Genomic DNA, 22,971 nt, shown 5'->3' with positions numbered 1-22,971 from the left:
TGGTAAGAGAATGGGCATGCCGTGCACAAATTACAATCAAGTCTTTTATAATTTTCTAGGTTCAGAGGATTTGTACTCCTGCGAGGCAGATTCTAAATTATAGACTTTCTTTTTAACACAAAAGATTGACCTGAAACAAATTGAAAAAGTAAATAACTTTTTGGCCTTAGAAAGATATTAAGTAAAAATTCATCTGAACTTAAAGCATCTGACAGGTTTAACTATTCAGTTTTGAGCTAGTGCTTCATTAGGTCTCTTTGTGAGGCCCAGCCTCTAGCTAGCTCTCATTCTGAATTGTGACACTAGTGTATTCCTTCCCATATGTTTTTACTTTGATAATATTTTATCAGGCAGTTTGAGAGGATTAAAATCAGTCCCTGTCTTTCATTTGTAAAAATACAGATATTTATGGAAAGTGACAGAAGGTAGACACCGCCATGTTTCTAAAGATTTTATTTGCTAGAGGCATGAATTTGCCATCCAATTCTGTTTATTTTTTTCCTTTGATAAAATTAGTTATATAAAGATTCTTTGGACTAAAGAAAGCTTTTGACTGTACAGATGATGAAAGACAAATAAAAGAAATTCAGCAGGGATTCAGAGTTATATGAACCACTAAGTAAAATCTGTCTTAATAAGTTCATGCATCATTTACTCTAATAATGTATGAGTCTCTGCCCTGATTTTATTTTTCTAGTATTCATCCATTCCCAGTGGAGGTATTAGATTTATGCTATACAGTTTGGCAACAGTCATAACATAAACATTTTTTTTTGTTAGTTATGTGTCATAGGGTTAACCATTTTAGTTCACAGATATATTTGAAAAGCAAAAGTTGAAGATAAAAATTTTTAAATCATGAGATATTTTGGAGTATTGAGTTTCAAGTTTTTCTTAGTCAAGTCTGAGACCATAACAACTAAGGATTGGGATGTGATCGGTTTATTATTCCCTCATACAAACATAACTATGTTTTTATCAAACTTAAAACCTGAAATGAAAACCAGTATGTTGAAGTAAATAAATTACTACTTTTTTAGTCAAAGCCAATTCAGAATTAATAAAATTGTTCTTGCCCAAGATGAATGAATTTTAAAAGGCAAATGTAAAGATAGTTTTGTTTGTTAAAATTTTAAATTTCTATTTTCCTTGTGATATTGAGGCTCCATTGGAGCTACTTTAATACATACTGTTTTCTTTTCATAATAGTTGCTGGCTTCATGTTGATAACTATTTTATATGGAGTTTCATTGGACCTGCTACCTTCATTATTCTGGTAAGCAGACTCTTCTGGTAGCAGACTCTTTTTACTTTCATTTTAGCTTGCTGCTTTAGCAGTACTATTAAAAAGGGGATAGTTTGTTTTATTGTTATCTATTCAAAGGTTATAAACATGTCTAGCTTATGGGGTCAAATTAAGTGGTATATTTTAAGTATTATGCTATTATTGAGAGTTTATACCCTTGCTGCTAATTAGTACTGTTTCTGAAAATTCTTCTCTAAAAAGTACTTTTCCTCATTTTTAATTTAGTTCAATAAAAACATCATGTCATAATCTCTGAAAATCTACTCGTATATGTTATGTTGGGATTGCATGTTTTGAAACGAGTATGATAATGAGAACGGAATAACTGACATGTATAGCATATTTTGTTTTTGAGTAGTTGAGTTCTTTTGCTAAGAATTTTAATTCAAAAAGTTATGTCTCCATAATCTATAATATCAGTACTGTACCAATCCTGTATGCATTTATGAATTAAGTGAAAAGAACATTACTTAATATTTAGTATCTTAATTCCCACACAGTAATTTAGTACTTTTAAATAAATGTGCATACCCTAAGTTTCTTTCAGGATAGATTTAAAAAAATTGTTTTTTCAAATTGTGTTTTGCATTCAGTATTCTTTTGTATTAGTTTCAAAGAACAAATTGATTGCCAGAGGGGAGAGACTTTGGGGATGAAAAAGGTAAAGGGATTAAGAAGTACAGACTGGTAGTTACAGAACAGTCACAGGGATATAAATTACAGCACAGGGAATATAGACAGTAATATTGTAATAAGTATGTATAGTGCCAGGTACGTGCTTTAAATATCGGCAGGACCACTTTGTAAGGTATGTCATTGTCAGTAATGTATATTAAGCTTAGATTAATAAATGAATGATAAATCATAGATATTTAGTCTCATTAGAAATAAAATTACTTTTCTAAGGCTTAAAATAACAAATAACTTATTTTAAAATAAATTTGATGTAAGTATATTGACAATAAGTCATTTTTTAAACTTTGTAATTGTTAGTCAAATATTTGAAATATAGTTAAAATTTAAATATGTACCTAAAATATTTGTATTTATATATTTTTCACTTTGTTATAGCTTTAAGTTGTTAGAAATAGGTGTTGCTGATTGTTATAAGATTGAAAGAGAAATATAAACAAGTTTAAGTATTGCCTACATCTTTTTATTACTATTTAAGTGTTCTTTTCTCTTTAAAAATAGACACAAATTGGCCTATTAAGATATTTCTATGGTTAACTAGTGTTTCACAAAATTATGGGTTTCAGTAGTGCAAGGAAATTTAAAACTACTTTAAGTAGATGTACGTTTGTCATGAAAATGACTTTTTTACATACTTATACAAAGCAAAATGAAAATTTGAGATGAATGCCGTATGAATCAAACCAGTCAAACACTCTCAAGTGTTCCAAGGAAAGCTGCTTCCACACTGCAATTATTCAGTCCCGGTGATTGTCCCAGTTTTTGTTCTTGGTTAACACAGCCTGAGCCTTTCGCAAATTATAAGGCAAATAGGGGTATGATCCTTAAAGCCACAGGCTTTTTTTTCCCTTCAGCACTTGGTCAAACATACTGAAATTTTGAAAATTATAAACGCCGTTTTAGAGCTATTTGGTCTATAAAAGTATCATGTGTTTACTTCTTTTGTACTGCAGTTTTATTTTCTATCTCTAAAGAGAAATACTGGCTTTAAAGTACTAAAAAACATTTCATTTGGCAGAAGAAGTTAATGTTCACATATGCTCAGTTTCCAGTAGGAAAAGGGTAAAGGACATTGTATTATAGTGCCCATTTACACTGTCATCATTATCCTCTACCAAATCATGTAAGTTGAGATGTGGAGGGCTTTTGGGAACAGTGTTCCCAACTTAAAACAAAACAAAACAGCAGGTAGCAATAACAGTAAAGATCCTGAGAGTAATTCCTTTCTTGCAATTGCTTTGCCCTCTAATCGTCCCAGCACAGAGCCAAAGAGTGGAATAGAGTATAAGACATCAGCTTGCATATAACCTAAATCGAGATATGTATGATACGATTGTAGAATACATGTTTGTTGAATATTAATATATTTACCTGCATATATCCTCCTGGTAATACAGGATATTTAATAGTCAAATCAAATACAAATCTCAATAATATAAATTCTATAGTATACTAACTACACTTTTTAAGGAATACTCTTAGAACAAGTTTTTCATTTCCAAATTTTCTGAATTGAAACCGTTTAACTTGGTGGTATTAAATAAGTGTGCATCTTTAATAATGTCCTATGAAGAAAAATAACATGCTACAGAAGATAAAACTTCCTACTTCTGTATTTCTATTGAATGTCTCGCCTACAGGCCACTAGAGTTATTATATCGATGAGAAAAGTGCTTGTAAGTAATGAGCAGTGGGAAACCATTAGTATGCCTGAAATGGTTTAATGAAAGCTTGGATCATGACACCTCAGGAGCTATTCTTATCATTTGGACAGCTCCATCTGCATCGTTAATAATTAATTCAGTTCAGTAAGAGTTCAGCTCACACACTCATTTAGAAGTCTTCTTCAGAGAACACCTCTCTGGCTGTGAGTCCCTGGGAGAAATCGGTTTCTGCTTGGCTAACAGCAAAGATCTGGAGATACAAGTGCAGTTTTAGAGTTGCATTTGCCAGGTAGCAAAAGCTCCAGGGAGGACAGAAAGGGTCAGAACATGTGCAGTTCAGTTAGGTTACTTCAGAGTGGTGTTTCTGTTCTTCTGTCTTATCATATCCATGTCAGCACTGCAAGCTGTGGAATAAATTTTAAGCTGCTAAAGCTCAGGCGGATGTGATTCAATTGAGCAGGTTGATGACTGTAACACAGACTGTGCATTCCTATCATCTGTGGCACCTTTTCCTGTTTTTGAATTTCTCATGATGAATATGGGTGATGATTAGCTGTACCATATCATTAAGTAATGATGAATTTTATCAGCAAATTATACTGGAAGATTAAGCAGTATTTATAAAGTTGTTATTTTGGGAGAGGTCAAAGAGTATTGTTTGTCACTGGGAGAGAAAGGATTCCCCATTTTGTGATTTACTCTTTTTTAGGTAAATAAGAAAATATTTTCCTTCTGAATATGCTGTCACTCTTTTACATAGACTTCTGCAGAGAAGTTTATATACTTGTTTACCTGTGTACACATGCACAGGCAAGTTCACGTATACACATATATACACACACAGAGCAGAGTTAAACTGATTAATTCCTGAATGAGTTGCCTCATTTCCAAAATTAATCACCATCACCATTGTGGGCATTTAGGCTGGTGAGTTGACATACAACATGTAACAGAGTCCTATTTAACCAGTACTTCCTGGGGGCTATGTGAATGACTGAGTAATGACACATACCTACCCAGTTTAGACAAATCTTTGTGTACATAGCTATAACTCATCTTTTTCCTTTCTCACTGATGTATAACACCTCTCAACCTGTCCCAAAATACTGTGTTTAAACTCAGTATTTATGTTAGAAAGAAAAAAAGGAACAAGAGGGTGAAAAGCGACTGCACTGGCATTGAAGAGAAACGGGGAAGAGTCCTTGTTTGATGTTGTGGCTTATTTTTTAAATGCATACCAAATGCAGGAAAATAAATTGGACAAAATAAAAATGAGGATAAAGAAATTACTTGAGCTGGGGGAAACAAAAGCACAAAAGTCTATGGCTAAAAAGAGCCTTTATGTCATGGGAAAAATGCAAAGGAGAGAGAACTCAGAATTGCAGCCAGTACTTATTTGAAATGAACACATTTAGTCTTCAAGTGGGTATTTTGGATGATTGATTTAATCAGAGATGTCTTTTTTTGTCTGTTGGTTCAGATTTTTAATTGAATTTTAAGAGAACAAGAAAGGATTAGAAGAGAGGGAGGGGAGAATCTGTTGAAATATTTTACTCTACAAAATATCATTCTTATTAGAGTATATTATCTCCTGAAAAGATCATAGCAACAATATTTATTCTTTGAAAATAAAAATTAGCATTTATATTTTTAAAGCATTGGAAAAATAAAAGCACTCTAAATTAACATTTAAACTTTGTGTTTACACTTTGTTTACACTTTCAGTATATGTTCTGTTAAATTCCAGAAAATATTTTACTGTCACATAAATTGGTAATAACATATTAAAATGTTCAGTACTTAAATGATAAATATTTTTTCATTTGTCTGAATAAGACAAATATGTAAGTTTTCCTAAATGTGGAGTTTGGGAAAATTATCTTACCTTTTTTTGGCCACCTTGTGTTATTTACATTATATGTCTTAGCATGCCTTCTTTCATAATAACTTTGACTTAAAATGGTGGTATTTTGTCCTATAAAAGATACAATTACCTCAACATTTTTATATCTTTAAATCATATTTCAAAGGCTAACAGTGTTGCATTTAACTATATGTTTCTTGGTACCCAAATATTAGTGCATTGGCTTTAATTTTATCTACAGTTTCTTTAAATTGGAGAATTCACAGACACTGAAACCATCTGAGTCAAATATCTTTCTGAGGCATTATGATTATTTTCGTATTATTTTTAGTTGGTTTTAAAGTGACTCTCTTTTAAAATATTCTTTAGAAAGATTTGATAATAAATATGTGAGAAACAATAGCCCTTATATTTGCACTCAGCTTTTATGGCTTTGTGTGATATTGAACTATGTGAATATAACACAAACGGTTTGAGAAAACACAGCTAACTGTTAAGCATATAATTTGGCTAGTGGGAGTAGACGTGTGTGGGCCTTCTAGCCATTAGCTGATAATGGGATGGTCGTGTTTGACAAAGGAAATGGAGAATTAGTTATTTCAGCAAGTCCATCAGGTGGAAGCCATCTGACAACCATATCTTGTGTTATTTAGGATTTCTTTGAGGCTGTATTTTATACATTAACTAATTTATTATTCATCGCCTGAGTGATTTGTAAATTGGATTACTCTTTATAGCAGTGAAATTCTTTTTAAAATATAAAACTAATATATCTTTGTTTTGTTTGAAGGCTGAGTTGTTTTTTTCCCCCCCCCTCAGAATAAATTGGTTAATTTTATGTGGAAAGACTATTGTCTATGGAGCCAGACCACAGTACACTGAATATCGGCACTGACATTATAGTAGCTAAGTAATCTTGGGCAAGATAACTTAACATCACAGATTAATGAAATGACAGGCCAGTTATATTTTAAGAGAACAACAAAGGAATAGAAGGGGTATGGGGAACTACTGCTTGCTACTCGCTCTAGAGATGAGACTATAGGTTGCTATTGCTATACCCCTCATAATTCCTGAACTTTATGTATTGTGACTCTATTGTATTTATAACTAGGAAAAAAACACTAAACACGTGTATATAATATTAATCTCAGTAGGATAAAGAGAGAGGAAGGGAAAATATATCTAACGGTCTACTTTTTACAGAATAAATGAAATACATTTTCTGTGGGGCATTGTACTTGCTTAGTCCTCAGTCTCAAGACGGAAATGTCTTTGAATTATACTTGATAACTTTAATTCTCTTTTTATGTAGTAGATTTTATTTTTATTGGAAAATGAGTTCCTGATTTTTACCTGGTTTTCTTCATTGAAAAATACGCTTGGATGGGTTCACCTCCAAAATTTTATATTTTTTACTTATTTTCTTTTCACAGCATAATACTTTATATATCCACATATTTTTTCACATTTACATCCTTTTTTAAAAAAGAAAATTACTGATTTGAAAGAGAGGGGAAGTGGGTAGGGGAAGAGAAAGAACTGTTTTCCACTTACCCATGCATTCACTGGTTGCTCTTCGTGTGTGTCCTGACTGGGAATCAAACCCTTGGTGAGTCACAACAGTGCTCCAACCAGCTGACCCCCCCAACCAGGGCCTGCATCACGTTCTTTGTTTGGTTACAGTTTATGCATTGTAGTGTATAATAACTTTTTTTTCCTGGGATGAACTACTACTACTATTACTATTTTATTCCTCAGGTGATAGTTAATATGCTTAGAGAATAATGAACACCAAATTGTGGCTTTCTGTGCTTCAGGAAATTGTTTAAGAGAGAGGAGGGTCAGGTGGCAACGCTAGGTTCATAAATTTGGAATAAAAGAAATAAATAGTTCCATTAGGACATTGAAAAAGAAGGGTGAAGAGATTTAAAGAATTTTAACACTGAATCTATGAAGCAGCCTTTTTTTTTATCTAAGAGTGTTGTCATTTTTTCTGTTGACATGGGTTTTATTTTGTTCATTTTTAGGATATTTAGAGTTCTTGTTTTTAGCCATTCCTTAAATTTACTAGTTAAGAGTTACTGTTATACAAAATAAATAATAAGAATACTGTTGCTTTTGACTTTAAAAAAATTAGAGGTGCTGTGTTGTAATTTTTTTAAAAACCAAATTGAATATTTATTCTCCTACCAGAAGAATTTCTCTAGTTTCTCAAAGGCAGAAATTGTGTCCTCCCCACAATACAGTAAGCACATTCTTGTATGGAGCAGTCAAGTAAATATCTGTGAATAAAAGGTATCGCAGTGTAATATTCTGGAAAATGTAACCATTTATTTCTGTTTTGACCAAATGTGTTCTCAGAATGTAAAACTAGAAAAGTGTTTTTATAAATGTATTTACTATTTGTCTACACCAGTATTTTAAGTACTGTTGTAAACAGAGTTTCTTTTGTTTTCAAGTAATTAGTATAGAATGCTTTCTTTCTGCCAGCACTTATTATGCCCATTAACAAATTATGCCCATTAACCTCATTTTATCCCCTAAGAAGAAATTCTACATCTAAGAGAAGTAAGGCACAGTGAATGGGAGTGATTGATAAACAGCCCAGATTAAGCCTTTGCTGCATTCCTAAACTCATTAGGGAAGGACTTGGAAAACATATTTTTTGGCTTATATCATTTTTCTAATATAAAATCAAGTAGTCATGAATGGCTAAACAATGTTATCATTTTGTCACATGATATTATGACAGTCAAAATGATCGTGTTATTGTAACAAAGTTATGTTGATTACCATCAAGAAACATTGCTTTCATCCCACATTCAATGGATCGTCTTCTGAATATACCAGTTGGGCTTGCACTGTCTTTAAATCAGATGAAGATCACAAAATAATTTTGTTTTTCCATTTTTTCAAGTAATAATCCGAAGCAAATAGAATGTCAAAAAATCCAGGACCAGTCTAATTTAGTTCTATTTTTACTTCCAAAAACTGGAACTGCCTTTCCTCGATCCAGCATTCTGCCGGGTTGACTATAGAAGCAAATGTAAATGACAAACCCTCACCTCTCCTCATGAACTCTTCTTCTGGGTTCATTCTTGTTCATCTGCCAGACCTTGTCCTGTCAGCGTTCATCTTCCCCAGTTTGCTTTGGTCTGCTCCTTGAAGTTTTGCATGGCTGAATGTTTTAGAGGGACTTAGAACAGTCTTTCTTCAGAAAGTAACTTATTTCCATACAACATAGAGACTAGGGGAAAAAGAACTGATGGCATTTATTTATTTATTTATTTTGTATTTTTCTGAAGCTGGAAACGGGGAGGCAGTCAGACAGAGTCCCGCATGTGCCCGACCGGGATCCACCCGGCACGCTCACCAGGTGGCGATGCTCTGCCGCAATCAGAGCCATTCTAGAGCCTGAGGCAGAGGCCACAGAGCCATCCTCAGCGCCCGGGCAAACTTGGCTCCAATGGAGCCTCGGCTGCAGGAAGGGAAGAGAGAGACAGAGAGGAAGGAGAGGGGGAGGGGTGGAGAAGCAGATGGGCGCCTCTCCTGCGTGCCCTGGCCGGGAATCGAACCCAGGACTCCTGCACGCCAGGCCGACGCTCTACCACTGAGCCAACCGGCCAGGGCCAAACTGATGGCTTTTAATAGTTAAATGGCAAATATATGTGTGTGTGTATTTAAGTTTACCTTAATTTACATATGGTAGCTAACATTTTTTGTATGTTTTATTTCATTTGATCCTCACAGTTACCTTACAAACAGATTGTGCAGATACCTCATGTATTCAGCCAGAATCAAAAGTTAGACTCTCAGCTAAGTCTTAGGGTCTCAAATCCAGCAATCCTTCATTATAAACCATATGATATAAATGCCTTTTCTAAGGAATTTACTTCAGTGTTTCTGTTAGCTGCCTTTTAGGCCCTGGAGTACCTCTAGCTAAAGAAACTAATTTAGGTGTCTAATTTATTTAATCATCACTACATGATACTGATTTAATGAGGTTGCAATTTCATGTCAAAAGATATATTAAAAAATCTATCATACATAGCCAGAGTATTTTATTATTTAGATTTAACTTGATCATTGCATATATAAACTAATACTGAATTATCGCCTACTATATAGTGTCATTGATATTTAACTGTATTTGCTCATTAAATAAATTTTCAAAAACTTTTTTATTCTTTGCTTGTAGTGGTCTGATTCTTTTTTTTTCCTTTTTGGTATAACAGCTAAATATTATTTTCCTGGTGATCACACTGTGCAAAATGGTGAAGCACTCAAATACTTTGAAACCCGATTCTAGCAGGTTGGAAAACATTAAGTAAGTATTTTATATTTTAATATTAGTGCTTGACAAACTAAGTGAAAGATATTCTCCACAGGGAATACATGAATAACTTCTGTCAGCTGTAGAAATTATTCAGAATGAGGTTTTACTGATCAAGGTTGAGTCTCACTGTGACCATGTCACAGACATTGGTCAAAAATTAGATAATAATTTCTGTCTTGATCTAGAGCCAAGAAATTATTTCAGTAGCTTTATGGAAATTCCATATCACTGTAGCAGTTTCATTTGAATTTAAAATGCAGTTCAAAATGATGTTTCTGTTTGCATGGCTGATAAGATTATATTACGTTTGTTTTGTTAAATGACTTTTTTGATTTAAGGATCCTGAGCTGTTTCTACTTCTAATCTTGCTCTCCTAAGAGAATATGCTCTATTTCTGTTGTTAACTTGGAGAATTACCTGTTGTTTTCATGATAATTAAATATTTTATTTTATTTCAACGTTGAATAAAAACTGCAATATCCTGTCAATGGACAGATGCTATCCAGTTTACAAACAATTGATAGCTATTGACTCATAAGTCATCCTATAGAAGCATTTCCAATTATTTTTTTAATATGAGCATTACTTTAAATTTTAATGAGGTATGCAAGTTGGTTAAAATGGGGTTGCAAAAATAATTTTAATGTAAAAAATGGCAGATCTATATAGTAAGGGTAATTTTTTAAAAAAATTAGATGTTAGATAGGTTAGTGCCAGCTTCATTGCATGTTGCATGGTAAGAGAGAGAGCTAATCTTTAGCATCTCTCTCTTTTCTTCCCTTTCCTCTTTCTGTCTTCTCATCTACACCAGTAATTACCGTGTTTGTGATGGCTACTATAATACGGACTTACCTGGGTAAGGTAGAACCCTACATTAACAAATTTATGGCATGATTTATATTTTTTTACAAATCTGTCAGTATCATGAATTGCCATTAATTTTTATAATTATTTTGGAATACCTAATTTGCTATAGTATTTTAAAATGATAATATGCCTTTATTTTTTAATTGCTTGCCTCTGCATTTTGACTTTCTTAATTTTGACTAAGTTATAAAATATATAAATGCTTTCTTATTACTTTCTATTTTAATTCTGTCTAATAATTTTGTTTCTCTTTTCTGCTTATAATGCTTTCTAGCTATGAAGATAATAAGCCATTTATCAAGTAAGATCATTAGTTAGACATGGAATGCACTGACTTGAAATCCTTCTCATTCTGTCTTATTTTCTACAGTTCTTTTCTCCTTAAGCTATTCATGATGAAATCTCTCCAAAATTACTTCATTTTGAAGTTGTCCTCATGTTTTTGTCCCATTTCAGCCAAGCTTCTCCATGCTTTAGTTAATACAACCTTAGGTTCACCTAAGATGAGTTGATCAGAATCTGAAGTTGAGGTGCTGATTATCTGCCATTTAACCTTTCTATATGTGTCACATTATTCAGTGTCATGGGGGCACCACAGGAATAAAAATATAGGAGTAAATTAATCAAAGACTCCTAATTTCTTATATCAGAATGCACATAAAAGTCAAGAAAGTCCTGGGAATGTTTTCACCTTGTATTTTAATATAGTCTTGATACCTTGTTTATTCTGGAGTAAAAAAAAAAAAAGGTCTTACCTGCTGTTGCTGTTTTCACTGGAGGCTGCAGTACTAAATGCCGATGATTCTTTCTTTAATCAGTGAAAGGTTAAAGCCAAAATGCTGTTGAATTTGAATGTGAACATAGAGAAAGTCAGCTGCTACTACTGATATGTTGATATTAAGTGTGATAATGTGTTCTTTTTGCATGGAACCTATTAATAAAATCCATTTTATTTTTTCAGGTCTTGGGTGCTTGGTGCTTTCGCTCTTCTGTGTCTTCTTGGCCTCACCTGGTCATTTGGGTTGCTTTTTATTAATGAGGAGACGATTGTGATGGCTTATCTCTTCACCATCTTTAATGCTTTCCAGGGAGTGTTCATCTTCATCTTTCACTGTGCTCTCCAGAAGAAAGTAAGTGAAAGCACTATGGGGTTATGCTTGCTTGTTCTTTTATTGGAAAGAATAGATAAAATAAAGAAGATTTTAAATTGCAACTGGCATATTGTTAAATAGCATTATATTATTATTTATAAATTAATTGTAATATATGTCTGGAAATTCAGGCATCTCATATAAAAGATATTAATAGCAATTATTTTTGGATCTCACTTTGGGAATGTTATAAACTAGGTATTTATATTAAAATTTCTTCTTTGCTAGTGGGGGGGTCTATAAAAGTGCTTTTGTAGAAAGGATATATAAGATAAAGAAAAGGTTAAATAATCTTGTTATTTGCCTGATTAAAGGAATGTAGTAGTCCAAAATTGAGTTTAAGGAAAAATGCCCTTAATTTAAAAGCACCAGACATACAAAAAATTAATATTAATGTTGCCTTTTGAGTAATTTTAATAGATCTGAAATCTAATAATTTAATATTTCACATTTTATTAGTCCCAATTTTATATTAAGTGGAGTCAGCAAAAATGATTCAAAATTAATGTTTGTGTGAAGATGAAAAACTTTAACTATATAAACCAGTGAGAATAGTTTAGCACCGTTTAAGTTTAAAATTCCCTAGCCTTTCACTAGATATCATCCTTTTTTCTGTCTGCATACCCAACATAGTCTCTTTATTCTGTTATTACTAGTTGGTCACTTAAATTGAACAGAAAAATAGAACTGTGAAAGTGAAAACTATTATATTTTCAGCCTTGACAAGATGATAGTGTTGTTACTTCCGTCAGTTTTGAATAAGCTGTAATTTTGCGATAATGACAGTGGAATGTGCGGTACTGACAAATAATGTACATTCACAGCAATATAGGCATTAGGCAAAACCAACACCGGAGGGTATTATTTGGATAAAATACCATTCTGATTGCTGTTGTCTTGGTCATACAGCATTTTGGAGCTGTTAATAGCCATTAAATGTGCAGACTTTTTTTGTAAGGTATCATGTTACTTAAAAATACAGAATTTTAACTTTCTAAACATTATTCAGTATAACCTTAGCTATTACTTTGGTTTTTGTATATTTCATACTTTATAAACGAGCATTTTGTATACCTGTATATGGTCAACATTTCTGCGAAATCATTTTGGCATAAAACCTAAATTTTGCCATTATTTTCTTATAGTTATATATATTAATTGAACAGAGATTTTGCTATGCTTTTTAATTACAATTACATTTTAAAACATCATGTAACACTTCTTTTGGACATGTTCTACTTAATCTGGATACATCCTATTGGGTACTGTCAGGATGAATTTTAAGAACATGGTATAAAATAATTTAGTTAAAATTATGGTTCTAACTACTTCAGTAAGCATATTAGGCAAAGAAAATGCTTTGGAAGATCAATCCCATTGTTATTTATTCTAATAAGTATAATTTAATAAAGCTAAGAGAAGGAAAATGCAAGTGCACTTAGATTTAAAAGGTCATCTAGTGACTTGATCTAATTTTTTAAGGAATAATATCAAAAGCATGATTTTTGCGGGCAGGTACTGAGCACAGAACTGGAGGAGGAAGAGAAGCCTTTCAGTGTTTTTTCTCACCTACTCAAAAATATAATTTCTTATGCAACATCTCCTCCTGTGTGTCTTATAATTTCAAAGTCTGGCTCTAAGCCACAACAGTGCATGTTTACATGCCTGTGATGGTGAACCTTTTTATAAAAACCGCCCACTTTTGCAGTGCTGGTCTACCTGGTCCCTCCCGCCCAAGTTGACTAGCACTGCAAAAGTGGGCTGCTTTTATAAAAAGTTTCACCATCACGGTTATATGCCAATGCAGTTGCAGAGATTCCAGCACTCTCCTCCAGTCCTCAAAATCTTCTACCACCGCACCAGGTGCTCCATTATTTTGTGAGTCTTTGGACTTCACTTTTTGTCATTTACTTGAAACTTTCTTTTAGGTCTAATAACATTTTTGTCTATTCATATATCCAGCTTCAGGGAAAGTGGAAATTACATGGGTAACTCATTAATGTGAATGAAAATTGCATAAATAGTTCCCTTGTGTGCTAATGAAGTGAATAGGCATCTTAGACTCTACACTAAATGTTAAAGCTAGACACATCAGAGAATGAAGAAAACATTCCATCCTAATTAATGGCATATTATCAAAGTACTTTTTTCTTTATTCTTGTGCCAAAATAATCTTATCATTAAAAAGAGGTTACCCACAAAATTACGCAAACCAGAAAAAGAAAGTTGTGTATTGACCTACCTACAAGGACATGAAGCATTTAAAACTTAATGACTGAATTACGAATGGTTAAATGTAATTACGCAAGAGAATTTTTGTCCTATTTTCTTAGCATGAAATAAAAATTGGGGTTACTAAGTTTAGAGGTAAAACAAGGCTTTTAAAATATTACTAATGAATTAGTAACATTTGCATAATAGGTTATAAAACATTACTACATAATATACCATATTTTCAAAATTTTACTAGCCAGTTCAGTGGACAGAGATATTTTTCTGATTACAGCAGTTTCAATTAAACTTGACTTTGTAAGGTCAGTTTATTTTCTCCATGGACAGATGAGAAACTTCTCAGTTGTCTCCACTGCTTATTTAGTGAGAGAACGGGAGAAGTAAGTATGTTTATATTAATTCTTTGGCCTCCTGGTTGTTCAATGCAGGTACGAAAAGAATATGGCAAGTGCTTCAGACATTCGTATTGCTGCGGCGGCCTCCCAACCGAGAGCCCGCACAGTTCGGTGAAGGCATCGACCACCAGAACCAGTGCTCGGTATTCTTCTGGCACGCAGGTAACAAAGACGCTGACAGCATCTTTAATTAACCTTCTTTATAGAAAGCCTATGGAGACAGGTTCTGTTCAGATACACTAATTGTCTAGATAGCACATACTTGCTTTTTTAGTATTCTGGTTTTAATTTAAATATTTCTTCAAGGTGTTTTTTTTTTTTTAGGTGTGAACGTCCAATTTGTGAGAAGTATACTTCTTTGAAAAGTATTTCATAATCATTTTATATCCTAAACTTTTATACAGCACAGTACTCATTGTGAGTACTCTAAACATTTATTGAATAAGCAGTCATCTCCACATTTAACAAAAAGGCAATAAAAGAAAACTTTTGAAGAGTAGATGATTAAATACCCCTTAGAAGAAAAGCACCAGAGCAGTCTAGACTTTCTTAGTCTTAGATCAGAATCAGCACACATTTTCTTTTAAAAGCCCAACAAATAAGCCTACACAGATTGTTAGGGTAAATCTTTGTGTGTCTTTAATAAGGTAAGCTCGGGGAAACTAACATAACATATGTCTTGCTATTTTATGTTGATAGAGTCGTATAAGAAGGATGTGGAATGACACTGTGAGAAAACAATCTGAATCTTCTTTTATCTCAGGTGACATCAATAGCACTTCAACACTTAATCAAGGTCAGTTACTAGGAAAATTTGAGTTTACAATATAAATTTTGTACCTTTTGCCAATTGACAATAATTCTAGAGAAAATGGGGTATTTTTCTCTCAAATGGGTTTATATCACAAGCTCTTAAACCTATTGAGTCAACTTTTATCTTTTATTAGAGTACATATAAATTCCTTTTTTAAAATAATGTAATGCAAAAAAGTATAATTATAAACGCCACATTAAGACTAAGGCAAGAAAAAGTAATGACTGAAAATATGCTTTGCCACAGATTAAAATGTTTTCCTAGTGAGTACAAATTTATCCTTTAACAGATATTTATGAAAGTTTTCTTCTTAAAACATTAATACAGTTAGAATAACTTATTCTCATTTAAACAGTGCCACTTTTGTAGTGAAAATTCTTACGTTCAAAATGTTTTATTTTTCTTTTAAAGTGTCAAAAACATTTATAGTAAATTTTCATAAACAAAAAAACATGAGACTTTAAAATAATTTTTTTCTCTTTGAATTACTGTTTTTCATGTTTTACAATTACAACTTTAAATTTATCATATTATCAATATAATTCTTTCTTACAAAAAGCGGCATATACAATATTTTAGCAAGATAAAGACACAAGTACATGTACACATATTTCTGAATGCAAGATTATTAAAATTTCAATTTGGTATGGAAAAATCATGTTATTGTGTGTATCTGTGGAAAGGTCATTTATCCAGGTAATTTCAGTTTTGTTGTACTGATTAGCAATACATTATATTTTATCACAATGACATTTTTCATTGTTGACATTATTTTGATAGGAGTTGATTTAAAATGAATAAAGGAGTCAAAACCAAGTTGAATTTACAAATATTTTTAGTCAGATTACATTTGCTATGCAAAATATGTTTGATAGGTATTGAAAGGTTTGTAATTTGTCTGTTAGAGTAAGTGATATGTGTGTTTATTCCATCGCTCTGTTATTTAACCTAATTTTGTTACAATGATTATCAAAAAGAAAATAAATTATTCAATGATTCATTTTTGAAACCTGGCAAATAAAATTTTTGTTATGTAAAATTTGTGAATGTCTAATAATTCATTATAGACAGCTTTTTCTTCCTCAGCATGTGTGCTCTTGCATTTACTAAGAGAAGCTTTGTGCAATGTGTCATACTTTTTATCTGTTTGAAGTTGTTTTTCCTCCTGCTTGTATCAAAGTTGGTATTAACACAGATGTTGTCTTGAGGGATAATCCCACACCTGTAAATTTGGAAAGTTTGAGATTCCCTCTTCTGGGCCTCAGTGGTTAGGTTTTTAATATTAAGTAGTGTCATCTTGAAACATAATGTTGATCTCTGTGCATTTAATTGCCATTTTTGTTTAACAGTGATTTTGTATAAATTAGTAAATGTCATCCTCAGCAGGTGTTTACTTGGGGGACTTAGAAAGCACCTGTGAATTACTGAAATTTAACTTCCCTCTACCCTTTCTCCTTCAAATTAGTAGTTCAAATACAGTCAGAAAATTTCAGCAGAGTTTCCGTTGCCAACTTGCCCACTACCCTTGATGAATACAAAAAGTACTGTACTGCAACTGTAACACTAAAATAAGATAACTGATGGACTTTTCTTTTCTTTTCTTTTCTTTTTTCTTTTTTCTTCTGTGCTTTAGGAATGACTGGCAATTACCTACTAACAAACCCTCTTCTCCGACCCCACGGCACTAACAACCCCTATAACACATTGCTCGCTGAGACAGTTGTGTGTAATGCCCCTTCAGCTCCTGTGTTTAACTCACCAGGTGTGCTTATACTTACCAATAAAACTACCTTTCTTTGCTGCTCAACAGAGCTCTGATCTTTGCCCTTTTTCTAGAATACTCAGGTTGCCATGTATTTATTATTACACCCTTAGTCTCTCAATTAAAAAAGAATGGTATTGACCATGCCAGGCTTCTAAAACTGCACTATATTATAGTAAAAATTCAGTCGTGATAGTATTTACCAATAATTATCCATGTTTTTGACACAGGTGGCATAAATCTTAATATATTATTACAGGATTGACATCACCTGGTCCGAGAGCCCATCTTCAAGATTTATATCATTTAGAGGTATCCTATCTATGTAATATACTGTTCAGTTGACTCTAAAGCTTGCCGGCAGAATTTACTTTTGGAATGAATTAGCTAATAAAGATAATTTGGATGCCTAGGCAGAGAAAACGGCATCAAGCATTATTAATGTAACCAAACTATAGTATAGTGCAGCTTTTTATAGTAGTTTTCTTTTCTTAAAATAACTTTAAAAATAAGTTCATATTAGTCAGTTTATACCTGTAGTTTTGTTTTTCTTAATTGGGGGAGGGGGAGAGATTATCACTAACCAATCCTGTATTGCTGTGTTCTAATAGCTTAGGGTTTTTTAGTCATATATAGTTAGCAGAATTTTTAAGATTTTGGTAAAAGTTATCACCTAATTACTGTTAGCATATAACTATATTTGTGATTGATATTTGCCACCAAATTTAACACAGAACTTTGTTTCTTTGTGTTTTATTCCTTAAAATTCTTTTTTAATGTAACTGCAGCGTCTCTTTTCATTCTCTTGTTTTTCTTACTTTCCTTATGCTTCCCTCTAGCAACCTACAGAGAGACAAGTATGGGAGTAAAACTTAACTTTGCCTATCAAATGTAAATTTTTTCAGCATGATTTTTAACCGGCACAATTAAAACATAACTAGCAGTCATGAAGTAGACTCAGCGGGCAAGTGGTTCACAATTTGCAACTAGAATGTTACCAAATTCAAACAGTTCATCTATCCGTACTGCCTTTTGTCAGTGATAGAGGTCTGTAGCGAAGGCTGTCCATACTTAAGTATACGCAATGCTGAAATAATTTGCTCTTTAAAGCCTGACGTTCTGTCACCCAGAATGCTTAATAATTGACTTATCATTTCTGCATTCCCACAGTAATCTTGCTACAGGCTGTGGAAAGTCTTCAAGGGAATTACCTGGACTCGGGCAGAAAAAGTTGCCTCTTCAAAACCAGTCAAAGAGGTGCTTAAATCTGCAGTCTATCATAGAAAACACCTTCTGGATTATCCAGTATATATTTTGATGTTAAGCAACAAAACACAAAAAAGGGGAGGGGGAGACAAGATTGAACCTCTACAGAGGAAACAAATGCTAGCAAGTGACCCATGTGTCACCTTAACCTAAAACACCAAGTGTGTTCTGGTGGTGGATCTTCCAAGTGGAGATTGTGGTGCAATCCGAATTGATGAGGCCTCACAAATAACGATTATCACTTCATTTTCTTATATGTGGAGCATGATATTAATTGAATTGTCAGTTTTTCAAATGTAGACATTGGATCAGAGGTTTAAAAATAACATGAGTGACCAACAAATATGACCCCTCCATTTTCTCATTTTCTACTAATGATAATTTATCAAACAATTATCATATATTTATTGGTCATGAAATTGAGTTTTCTAGGATAATCTGCAGTTTTAAGAGTGGAGTGAGCACTAAAAAGGGAAATTTCCTTTTTTTCCAAGAATTAAATTTTTTTCCTAAACTCCTCCAAGCCTTGCATACAATGCAGCAGCCTCACAGTGGTCAGTTTCATTTCAATAACATCATTTCATTCTTTTTTTTCCAGACCTCTCTGTAGACAAGTGATCCCCCCCCCTAGGATTTTAGAATGAATAACCTAACTTTCCATCGTGCAGACCACTTAATTTTCTCTTATTTTTTTTCATTTGCTTGAAAAGCACTGTGACGTCTCAGTTTACATGTTTATGTGTCTGTAGAAAATACAACTCTGATTCAAAGAGAGCATGTTACCATATTTTTTTCTTCCTAAACCTCTTTTCATATCTTCAGCAGACTTATCCAATCTTTCATTTCTTTAGAGATAAAAATATATTAGCCAAGGCTGACACCCTTTTCCCATTTCATAGTTAATATTTATCCTTGGTTTAATTTCTGTAACCCATACTTAAGAAATCTCTAACATTTCTGCGTTTAACCTCCATGCCCATGGCATCTGTGGGCCAGTCTCGTACAGTAGACTGCTGGTTCATTCGGTGCTGTCACTGTGACTGATGCGGACTGCAGGGCTGCAGGCAAACACTGTGACCATTAGGAGCCTGGGGCCATTGCTATGAGAGTATTAGCATCAAAAAATATGTCAAAAAAACATTAAATGAAAAAAAAGTAAAAGGCTGCTATTGCTGGTAATCTAATTTGTTGAACCCTTGCTCTGACTAACTTGCTGAGAAGCTTAGAAATTCTTCATCATGTTACAATAAATCATTTTACTTTCTTTTATATATCAGCTACTCTTAGGCCAGATAGCCTGAGCAGACAGACATGATGTGAGTTGTCCAAAGTGAGTCATTCCACCTGCTGTCTGTCGTGTTGTTGGCTGGTGCTTGTGGCCCCTGGTCCAGTCGGTGTGAGAGATGGCTGTCTTTGTTTAACATGAATTCTTTGTATCTGTCCATATTTTCATTCTTTTATTTTATTCCATCTCCAGAAAAAGGAAATGTTAGATGTTGTTTAACAAGTTGCTTGCCACTTATGTGGGTTTATGTTGTACATTTGCCTTTGGTTTTTGTATGTGAACTTATTCCTTTTTTAATTTAGTGTTGTTTAGGACAAATTCTGTTAATTTTATTTTTATAAATCATAGTCTCGTACTTTAAAATGTAATTGTCAGTAATGAATTGCTTTGCATTAACTATGCAAGGGCATGGAGTGAAGTCTTTTTTGGTAAGAGTGTCAAAGATTTGACCCAAAATCAATTAACTACAAGTCTCCCCAAAATTGATCAAGTAATATTCCGATGCCATCTTCCCTCCCTGGAAAACAGTATGATTCTTTCACACTTTTTCATATTAGCAAAGGGGCTGCAACTGTTTACAGTTGGGAATGCGGGAAAGCCTGGCACTTTCCAAGTGTTAGCTTTCAAATACAACTTTGTCCTGAACGACATTAAAAAGTTTTGTGCAAAAGAATGAATGACTGTTTCCGAAGGAACTGAAGCAATAATGGAAACCCCGTTTTCTGTTGCAGGACATTCACTGAACAATGCCAGGGATACAAGTGCCATGGATACTCTACCGCTAAATGGTAACTTTAACAACAGCTACTCACTGCGCAAAGGGGACTATAACGAGAGTGTGCAAGTCGTGGACTGTGGACTAAGTCTGAATGATACCGCTTTTGAGAAAATGATCATTTCAGAACTAGTGCACAACAACCTCCGGGGCAGCAGCAAGACTCACAACCTGGAGCTCACACTCCCAGTCAAGCCTGTGATCGGAGGGAGCAGCAGTGAAGATGACGCGATCGTGGCTGACGCGTCATCTTTAATGCACGGTGACAACCCAGGGCTGGAGCTGGAGCTCCACCACAAAGAACTCGAGGCCCCGCTCATTCCTCAGCGGACTCACTCCCTTCTGTACCAACCCCAGAAGAAAGTGAAGCCCGAGGGGACTGACAGCTATGTCTCCCAGCTGACAGCCGAGGTAGACCACCTGCAGTCCCCCAACAGAGACTCTCTTTACACAAGCATGCCCAACCTTAGAGACTCTCCGTATCAGGAGAGCAGCCCCGACATGGAAGAAGACCTGTCTCCCTCCAGGAGGAGCGAGAACGAGGACATTTACTATAAGAGCATGCCGAATCTGGGAGCTGGCCGGCAGCTTCAGATGTGCTACCAGATCAGCAGGGGGAACAGTGACGGGTACATAATCCCCATTAACAAAGAGGGGTGCATTCCCGAAGGAGACGTTAGAGAAGGACAGATGCAGCTCGTGACAAGTCTTTAATAGTGCAGTGCAGCTAAGGAATTCCAGGGCCGCCTGCAGGTGTTAATACAGAGAGACTCCATTGGCCCGATGCAGCTCCCTCACACTCTGCTCGAAGGACGGCTCTGATGACCTGTGGTTCCTCCAGTGTACAAGAGATGACTGAACCTTGCAGTTCTGTGAATTTTTATAAAACATACAAAAAACTTTGTATATACACAGAGTATACTAAAATGAATTATTTGTTACAAAGTAAAGAGATGCCAACCAGGTATTTTAAGATTCTGCTGCTGTTTAGAGAAATTGTGAAACAAGCAAAACAAAACTTTCCAGCCATTTTACTGCAGCAGTTTGCGAACTAAATTTGTAAATATGGCTGCACCATTTTTGTAGGCCTGCATTGTATTATATACAAGACGTAGGCTTTAAAATCCTGTGGGACAAATTTACTGTACCTTACTGTTCCTGACAAGACTTGGAAAAGCAGGAGAGATATTCTGCATCAGTTTGCAGTTCACTGCAAATCTTTTACATTAAGGCAAAGATTGAAAACATGTTTAACCACTAGCAATCAAGCCACAGGCCTTATTTCGTATGTTTCCTCAACTGTACAGTGAACTATTCTCATGAAAAATGGCTAAAGAAATTCTATTTTGTTCTATTGCTAGGGTAAAATAAATACATTTGTGTCCAACTGAAATAGAATTGTCCTTAAAATAATTTTAAAGAGTTTGAAGAAAATATTGTGAAAGCTCTTGGTTGCACATGTTATGAAATGTGTTTTCTTACACTTTGTCATGGTAAGTTCTACCCATTTTCACTTATTTTCCACTACATACAGTGTTCTGCTTTGACAAGTTAGTTTTCTTACATTTAAATTTCTTATTGCCAAAAGAACATGTTTGATGGGAGAAATTCTCTGAAGCCGGTTACACCATGCCTTGCACAAACGTGGTGAAATCTAGAAAAGATTGTGTCACCCCTGTTTATTCTTGAACAGAGGGCAGAGAGGACACTGGGCACTTCTCACAAGCTTTCTAGTGAACAAAAGGTGCCTCTTCTTTTTTTAAAATAAAATAAAACAGATATTACTCTTCCATATTCCTTTTGCCTATATTTAGTAATTAATTTATTTTATGATAAAGTTCTAATGAAAATGTAAATTGTTTCAGCAAAATTCTGCTTCCCCCTCATCCCTTTGTGTAAACCTGTTAATAATGAGCCCATCACTAATATCCAGTGTAAAGTTTAACACGGTTTGACAGTAAATAAATGTGAATTTTTTTCAAGTAGCGAACATGTGCACTTTTATGTATGATACATAATTGGCTTTAACACACTGGTCTTTTTCAATCCTCCCTCTTAGATATATTTAGGTCCTTCATAATACAACCCATGGTTTTGTGAAAGAATACAGTTAAGTTGCCTAATAATTTTATATGCTAAAAGGAATATCATATATTTATATTCTGATTACCTATGCTCAAAATTTGGCAGATAAGTTTCAACAAGGAAATAATATTGAAAGTATTTTTGTTCGTTGGATTGCACTGGAACTTAAAAAAATAACAATGAAAAGAAGAAGGGCTGGAAATTCTACAATCAAATGAGCATCATTAAAAAAATTGATCTTTTAGCAATATTGAGAAGAAATTCCCCAAACATAACTTCTACAGTTTGAGGATTATAAGTATCCCTATAGGGAGCTGTAAATGACAATATTTGTTATCATGGAAAGGTTCAAAACTCATTAAATTGAATCTCAACAAATAGATATTTCCTGTCTGCATTATAAGCGTTTATACCAAACTGTTCTCAGCCTAGTGGTTTCCACCAACTTAGAGATAACTTTATTTTATGTGGAC

General features: G+C 33.9%; 1 protein-coding gene across 11 annotated transcripts in view; it reads left to right on the top strand.

Annotated features, from left to right (window-relative positions):
• ADGRL2 (adhesion G protein-coupled receptor L2) overlaps positions 1 to 22,399 on the top strand; it is a 549,783-nt gene extending 527,384 nt beyond the window's left edge. For 2 of the 11 annotated variants that reach the window (XM_066268808.1, XM_066268809.1), the window contains 7 exons: positions 1,210 to 1,276; positions 9,766 to 9,857; positions 11,695 to 11,863; positions 14,545 to 14,673; positions 15,211 to 15,307; positions 16,959 to 17,087; positions 20,370 to 22,399. In XM_066268808.1, the coding sequence (XP_066124905.1) occupies positions 1,210 to 1,276; positions 9,766 to 9,857; positions 11,695 to 11,863; positions 14,545 to 14,673; positions 15,211 to 15,307; positions 16,959 to 17,087; positions 20,370 to 21,127 (1,441 nt within the window). In that variant the 3' untranslated portion in view covers positions 21,128 to 22,399. Of the gene's footprint in view, positions 1 to 1,209; positions 1,277 to 9,765; positions 9,858 to 11,694; positions 11,864 to 14,544; positions 14,674 to 15,210; positions 15,308 to 16,958; positions 17,088 to 17,317; positions 17,400 to 18,257; positions 18,345 to 19,630; positions 19,684 to 20,369 lie in introns of those variants that run through there. The other 9 variants (XM_066268817.1, XM_066268815.1, XM_066268811.1 and 6 more) reach the window with 7 other exon arrangements.
• Positions 22,400 to 22,971: the final 572 nt, after the last annotated feature.

The sequence above is a fragment of the Saccopteryx bilineata genome, chromosome 3 (genome assembly GCF_036850765.1).
Source record: "Saccopteryx bilineata isolate mSacBil1 chromosome 3, mSacBil1_pri_phased_curated, whole genome shotgun sequence".
Classification (NCBI taxonomy): Eukaryota; Metazoa; Chordata; class Mammalia; order Chiroptera; family Emballonuridae; genus Saccopteryx; species Saccopteryx bilineata.
This window is presented reverse-complemented; position numbering and strand designations above follow the sequence as displayed.